This window comes from Lupinus angustifolius, unplaced genomic scaffold (assembly GCF_001865875.1).
Source record: "Lupinus angustifolius cultivar Tanjil unplaced genomic scaffold, LupAngTanjil_v1.0 Scaffold_462, whole genome shotgun sequence".
NCBI classification, from domain to species: Eukaryota; Viridiplantae; Streptophyta; class Magnoliopsida; order Fabales; family Fabaceae; genus Lupinus; species Lupinus angustifolius.
In genome coordinates this window covers 43,214-51,456 of record NW_017727850.1, presented here as the reverse complement: position 1 = coordinate 51,456, position 8,243 = coordinate 43,214, and the positions used below count along the sequence as shown (strand labels likewise).

Here is an 8,243-nt window from a genome sequence, read left to right as displayed (position 1 = left end):
TAATAGGAATTTCTTCATACTCAAGATTGAACCCCAATCTTACTTTAGGTAAGAAATTAATCCTTTCGGGATTCGTAGGTTGTCTCTTCCAATAAGTGTTATTCGTTTATAAGAATTGAATCTTAACCTTTTGGTCATCCCAAAAATCTAGTGTTATCATGTACCACTAGACTAACACTGTATTGGTAAATAAGCTGAAAGGGACATAAAACATTGAAAATGTAAATGATTTATTTTTTGAAATATGGAAGATTCTAAATGCAACTAAACTGAACTGAAATTATAATAATTTCTCATTCATCCAACGATATGGCAGAAATAAGAAAACTAAATTTTGTTGTATACGTGTATCTGTTAGCCATTCATTTATCAAAAGACACCTCTTCTTTAATAGGTAAGTGAAAAACTATTGAAGACTATTTAGACTCAAAATATCATAATCATGATTAAGTTGCTTTTCAAATACTAAAAAATTCAAGTTAGAATAAAATGGTTTAAGGGTTTTTGATCGAATGAATCTCTAGTAATTATCCTCACTACTAAAATCCCTGGCAGTTTAACAATATTAAAAAGGGAATAAAAAATCTTTAAGCTGATCTTGTACCAAATTGCAAAACGACTTCCAAAGCGTGTAGATTGGGAAAATATATTTGTTGCCTTTCGGAAGTGGGAGAAAGTTGTAAAATACATCTATGGTGAGAAATGAGAATAACTAATATGAATGATTGTAAACTTATTATTCTCATAGTTCATATATATATATATATATGGAGCGACTCAATTTAAAATAATGAATTAATCACATTGTACCTGAAAGCAGTATTTTGAGAATTGGACCATACTAGATGGTCCGTCCGGTTTGACCACTGACCGAACTTAAAAACGACTTTTGTTTGTAGTCTTAACCGAATAAGAGTAGGACTGCTTTGAATCGGAAAAATTTCGGTCCGACCATGTTAAACTCGGTTAAACCGGAATAACCCGGGAAGTAAACCAGACGGTTTACTAAAAATAAAAGAAATGAACACTGCTCTAATCTTTTATTTTACTCGGCTCCAAAAAAATATTGAGAAATGTTATTTTATTATAATTACACATATTTATTAATTATATAAAATTTTACATCTATATTTAAATATATATTTATTAATAAAATTATTAATTATATATGAAATCATCCGTACCGACCAAATGGTTTAACCGTTTGAACAAGTTAAACCTAACATGGGACTTCTTCTGGTTTAACGTTCAACTCAGGTTTCACAATATTGCTTAAAAGGGGTCGGGGTAAACGGCAATTTATAACATAAAATTTGTCGTTTTTAATCTTAGGTAAATTTTATAATATTCTTTCTTTTTTGTTTTTCATCCATTCAATAAATAGGAATCATCTATACCATTAATTTACTCTCTTTACGAAATCATGGACATTGTGTTACCTTGTTTTTTCTAAGAGTTATGTTGGGAGTTTGGAGGAAGAAATGAAAGACTTGACAGCCGTGAAATTCATTTGTGAGATAATTTTCAAGTCTTCTTTTTCTCTCCATTCCTCTCCAAAATCCAACTTTAAAACTAACCCTAATAAGAACCAATTTTTTATAACATAGTAAATACTTTATTTGTAACAGAGAGCGATGTAAATAAATGATCGTTCAATCGAATGTTTATTATAAAGTGTTGTAACATTGAGCCATAACTCAGTTTCATGTTAGGGTTCACGTTACTTATGTGCTAGCGGGTAAGTTTTGACCAAACTTACAATATGCTTTAATGAATCACTATCACTGTAAAGTAAAATTCATATGATACAAAATATCACATGCACGTAATAAAGCACCACTCTCTTTATTACTATTACAAACAAAAAGACAAAAGTCCTCGTTGTTAGGCACATTCACTCTAGTAATATATTAATAAAGCCTTTGATCAACATATACTTTATCATAAATCTGACTGATTCTTCTATATGAATAGTAGTATGGAAATGGCACCCTCTTCCTTTTACCTGGATACTTCGTTTTTCTCCAAGGAAGATAAAGTCACTATAATAGAACAAAATACTCTTCTCTCTAACCCACAAAAAAGGAAGCGTATTCGGAGTGAAGTGGTTTTTAATCTTTTTTCTTAGTTATTATCAAAATTATATGATTCTCATGTCATGGATTAATATTTTGAGTTGGCTCCATCCTAACAATTACTCTATTTTTATAGGAAGGATGAATTAAAGTATATTGTAGAATACTTAATGTAAATTTAGCTATCAAAAGTTATATAATTATGTGAGGTCAATGTCTGATAAGATGATCGTTGTGTCCCCTTTAAGGATTAACGTCAACGGTGATTTTTACTCTATCGATATTAACCTGATGATAGTCTTTTCTTTTTTAGTGGCTTCACTAACTATTCGGTAACATACCTTAATACAACCTATAAGTAGCTTTTTTACTCTATTAGGTGGGAGAACCTCATGACTTAATAACACATTGAGTTTGCTATACTACCAGTGTGGGGACTCCTAATACATAGGTTATGTAAGGAGATGAAAATGTTAGAAATTTTCATCGGGGAGTATATCAAACTCAATGAAATACTTAAAGATAAAAAAGTCATGAGATTCTCTAAACTAATGGATCGATCTTGTTAGGTCGAAAACGAGAATCTCTTCTATTCACTTGTTCCATCATTTTTTAAGTTTCTAAATCTGTCTATAGAATCATTGCTTTTTATACTGCACGCTAAAACAATATAAATACAACTACAAAAGAAGGCAATAATGAAACAAAAAATAAAAAGTAACAGAGTTATTTATTACTATTTTTTTATAATTTTAGCCCAAGTGGAAGCAGGAAGGTTAGGTTGTTGGAACAGAACCAAAGCATAAAAACAGAATTGCAGAACTTTAGTACTTTTCAAAAGCCAAAGTTGTTGTGCACAACGAAATTCGCATTGCAAGAATGAAAGACGCGTAGCATGATAAAAATAATAAACCAAGTTGAATAATAGCTTATACAATGAAGAAAATTCAACTCTCAACTAGAAATTTTAATAGCACAAAGTTTGGTGAAAAACATAAACTATACCCAACTACCATTATAGAATCAAAACTACATGAACTATCAATAAACACAATGAATTGTTCTTAACTAAATTAAAATAATAATAATAATTGCAATAAAAAATCACTTTACCCAACAACAGCTAAACATATGCAGATCAATGAGGTGAACTATGCATAGAACATAGTTACTGAATTTGCCATAGTGCCTAGTGACTACCAAATTTACCTATGAACCAAACTTCGTTATTGAATTCGCCATACCGCCTATTGATTTCACCTTAAAGAAAATCTTGTAGTGTACCCAAATGAACCATGTATTCGTATTCGACTATTCATATCACAGACTGAATAATTATGCATTTGAGACATCAGAAACAATACTAAGATCATCTTCTCCTTCTATAGGAGCAGGCAAATTGAGATCTAAGAAACTCTCTTTTTTACTATTAGCAATTGATGTTGATGATGAATTTTGCATAAGATGTGATCTTTTGTGGCCACCAAGTGCTTGACCTGAACCAAAGACCTTAAAACAAAAAGGGCATTCAAAAATCTTATCACTCCTTTTATCACTACAACATATACTTCTATGACTCCCCAATGCTCTAAAAGATCGAAACTTTTTCCCACAATTCTCACACTCATTCTTCACACCAATTCTCTTCTTCAACTTGATCTCTTCTTCTGCTTCTGTCACTTGATTTCCTTCTCCTTCGAATACTAGATTACTTTCCCACTTATCCCTTGATAGCATCATAAGGCACATAGCAACATCTTCTTCAGGGGAAAAATCAGAGACAGAACTCAAAGGTGGTGATTCCAAAAAACTAGGTTTGAACATCTTAGGTTCTTGTTCCAAACCCTTGTACAATCTTGACTTTCTGTTTCTTTTGGATCTTTGACCAGTTGGTTTCTTTGACTCACTTTCACTCTCTCTATCTTGAGCAACAAAGCCATTGTTATTAAAAGAGAATTCAGGATATGAATACCTTAAACTTCTCTTAGGATTTCCCCTCAAACCATAACTCATTGCTTTTTCATGTGATTCTACAACATGTTGTTCCTCTTCTTGTGATGGTTGTGATTGGTATGAGAATGAAGCAGATTCAAAAGGGTGTTGAAAAGTTTGAGGCTTTGGAGGAATGGGTAAAGTAGCAAGGTGAGCCTTCATGTGGCCACCAAGGGCTCTGCCATTGGAGAAAGACCTTGAACAAAGCTTGCATTTGTGTATTTCCATTGATGGAGACAGAGAGAATAACCACCACAGAAGTTGAGAAATGCTTTTACTATTACTTGGGTTGTTGCTCTTATTATTAGTCTTCTATCTCAAAGTCATAAGTTTGAAGAGATTTGGGAACTATAAAGGAGTAGTTGACAAGCATTCCTTCACCAACAGAGTCACACAACTAAAAAACCTTATGATTTTTGGGTTATAAAATGTTTTAAATATGTTTTGAATTGTAGAGTAGGACATTTAATTATGCAAGTGAGACTATTTTTGTGTATGGTATATCAAATTACATTACTGTATGTCTGTATTGAAATTAGTATTATTAATTGATCATTAGCACTTGACATTATAAAAAATAATTACTACTTAATTTTGATAACTATAAATAAATTAAGTCCTAGTTCCTTATGTTAGTGTACCTCAATGAAAAATAAAGCTTATCCATAGTATGTTAAGTGCTAACAAGGTGTAAGTAACTTCAGAAGAAGCAAACATGGCTTTTGAGAAGATTTTTTCCAATTTCTACTGAGATGAATTTGATGATTTACTACCACATTAAAGGATAAATTGACTAATGACCATAAAATTCAGGGTTTTGTCTTCATAAATGATAATGTCAAAGGGATAATAGATCAACAATCCAAACTTGAAGGACATTCAATATGAATTGTATAAGACAACTTGAAAATGTATGAGTTGTATAAACTGAAATGCCAAAGCACATTATGACAATGTCATTGATTACGCAGCGGCAAGAAAATTAACTGTGACGGGAACAGGAAAATAATAGTACAAATTAATTTTAATAAATGTATAAATATACCAACAAGTTTGGTGCTATGGTAACGGGTAAGCCACACAGGTGAATGTTAAAGTAGAAGAGTATAATTCAAGTATAGGAAAGAACGTAGATAAAGTTGTTAGAATTTATTAAATATAGAAATTAGTTGATTAGGAATTAGTTGGAAGTTGAAACTTCATACTATAAATAGAAGGCAATGTATCTTTGTTTAAAGAATAAGAAGTTATACACTTTCTCAATACACTTACCTTTATTTTCATTTCTCTGCATAATCTCCTCTCTTTCTCATTCAATCATGTTTTCTTCTCATCCCTTCTAATTTCTAACAAACTGGTATCACGAGCTAAGCAAAGAAGAGGGGCATGTTGACACAAAAAAAAAGGAAAAAGGAAGGAGCGAATCACAGATCAAGAAGAAAGGGTGAAGGGGCAATCTCAAAATCACTCGAAAAGCAAATTGGTGTAAGAAGAAAGGTTGATCAATTGCTGCAATCCCTTGGTGGAGTCTTAATCTGAGAAAAAGACCAAAGACAGATTCATCAAGACAGAAAATGGTTGGCAATGGCAGTAATCTCCCATCAATGGGGCTCCCTATTCTAACAGACAAGAACTGAAACAGATGGAGAACACAAATAAAGGTATTGTTTTGCTTCCAAGCAGTGAGTGAGGTTGTAGAGGATGAAGTTCTTCCACTGAATCTTGATGCCACTGAAATGCAAAGAACTACATTCAAAGATGCCAAGAAGAATGATAATAAAGCATTGTTTTTTATTCATCAATGTGTAGATGATGTGCACTTTGAGAAGATTCAGAATGCTAACAATGCAAAGGAAGCGTGGGATATCTTAATTCGAAGCCATACTGGTGGAGATAAGATAAAGAAGGTAAAACTTCTAACCCTTAGGAGACAATATGAACTGCTGAACATGGAAGAAAATGATAGGATTGGTGAATATTTCACCAAGATTCTAGCCATCACCAATTAGATGAAAGGTTATGGAGAACAGATCTCATACCTCATGATAATTGAAAAGATCATGAGGTCCTTGCCTCAGAAGTTTAACTTCATTGTTGTGGCAATATAAGAATCAAAAGACATCAATGCAATGAAGATTGAGGAGCTTCAAAGCTCCCTGAAGGCACATGAAATGAGATTACTTGATAGGTATCCAATCAAGAAAACAGAACAAGCTCTAAAGGCAAGTCACTATAGAGAAGAAGAAAATAGGAAAGACAAAAGATGGAGGGGAAGTAGAATCAGTTGAGCAAATGGCCTATGAACTCAGAAAGAAGCAAACCAAGTCATGATTGGCTTGAGTCTTCTCATAGAAGAGGAGGGTCAAGAATGAATCAAAATCAAAAGAAGTTTGACAAAAGAAAGGTGGAGCGTTACAACTGCCACAAACAACGTCACTACTCCTATGAGTGTTATGCACACAAAGCAAAAGCAAAGAAGAGTGAAGAAGCCTACACTGCACAAGAAGAATCAGATTTAGAACCCCTAAGTCTAATGGTGACAACCTATGCAGGAGATGCACACACAGAGTCATGGTACTTAGACTCGGGTTGTTCAAATCACATGACAAAACATAAGAAGTGGCTGATTGATTTTGATTCCTCAAAGAAGAGCAAAGTAAAATTTGCTAATGACAGCTTACTTGAGGTTGAAGGTAATGGTAATGTAGTTATAATGAGAAAGAGTGGATCAAAAGCCATGATATCAAATGTACTCTATGTGCCCAAGATGAAGTGCAATCTACTCAGCATAGGCCAACTAGTAGAGAAAGGAATCAGTGTTCTGATAAAGAATGGCATGCTTGAACTGTTTGATCCAGATAAGAGACTCATCATAAGGAGTAGATTGACAAAGAACAAAACATTTCAAGTTGATATCAAGGCAGCTAAAGTACAATGTCTGGCCACCATGGAAACCGATGATGTAAGTTGGTTGTGGCACTCAAGATATGGGCATCTGAATTTCAGAAGTCTGCACCATCTAGGATCAAAGCAACTGGTTACAAGGATTCCTATAACTGCCCAACCAGAAAAGGCTTGTGAAGTTTGCTTGGTTGGGAAACAAACTAGGAATGCCTTCAAATCAGAAGGATACATGAGATCAAGATCAACTTTGGAAGTGGTTCACTCAGATGTATGTTGTAACACCGCGAATTTCACGATTTTGAATTATTTTACTACCTTGAAAATATATGTTTTTATTAATATTTTTATTAATTATATTTTCGAAAATGAATTTCTGGGACTTTTCGGTAAAGAATTAGACGAAACTCTAGTTGAGTTTTAGTCTTGTAAATCGATTTCCAACTTGGTGGTAAATTTTCATGATTTTCGGAGATAATCGGTTTCGGACCACTGTCGGGGCTGAATCTCACCCGGTACGGCTCAAAAAGTGGTTTTTGAGTTCCATAACTCGGAATGGAATTCTGATCACGCCATTGGCTTCGTAATTTCATTTCGAGTCAGGATGGACCCTGAGTACACTCATACCTATTTTCTAAATATTTTTCATTCGGAATGCCGAAATCCGAAATTCTAATCGGACATTAGGATCGGGCGATTTATAATACCCGATCGAGTATTGGCCGATAATACTCATACGTGTTTATCGCACGTGTCCGCGAAGTGGTTATTCCGCGTTGGGATGCGAAATTTGCTTTCTATAAAGCAAACCTCACATCACTTTTTCAAATCTCTTATGAGATCATCATTAGCCACCCTAGGAGATTTTGTAATAATTTCCTAGAGGGAAATCTGATTTCTCTTCCCTCATTAAACACTCCACACTTCACACTTCACTCTCACACTCTCTCATTTTCAAATTTGTAAGGAGAAGGTGAATCTCTCTTCATCTTTTCTCTCATTTTCTCATTGTTTCTTCCATATTCAATCCTTGATCTCTCAACATTCAACCAATGGATGTTGATGAAATTTAAGTATGTTGTTCATGAGCATGTCAAGAACATATTCAACCGTTGAAATTTTCTAAAACGCTTTCTAACTCATTTTCTCTTCAAAACCGAAAATGATGTTGTTCTTAACTTATGAAAATATTTTGTTGAAACCATGAACAACTTGTGTTCATGGAGTTGTTATAATGTTTTATTACATGCATTTGGTTGTTTTAGCCAAAGGGGA

General features: G+C 33.5%; 1 protein-coding gene across 1 annotated transcript; it reads right to left on the bottom strand.

The window, feature by feature from the left end:
• Window positions 1-2,998: 2,998 nt before the first annotated feature.
• On the bottom strand, window positions 2,999-4,455 carry LOC109341432 (zinc finger protein ZAT9-like). The gene has a single exon (XM_019579341.1). It carries the CDS (start codon window positions 4,293-4,295, stop codon window positions 3,411-3,413), a length of 885 nt encoding a protein of 294 aa, XP_019434886.1. The 5' UTR covers window positions 4,296-4,455; the 3' UTR covers window positions 2,999-3,410.
• Between the last annotated feature and the right edge of the window lie 3,788 nt (window positions 4,456-8,243).

What these genes read in the sequence shown, in the direction of transcription:
- LOC109341432 (XM_019579341.1), bottom strand. Translation starts at nt 4,295, where the DNA reads ATGGAAATACACAAATGCAAGCTTTGTTCAAGGTCTTTCTCCAATGGC.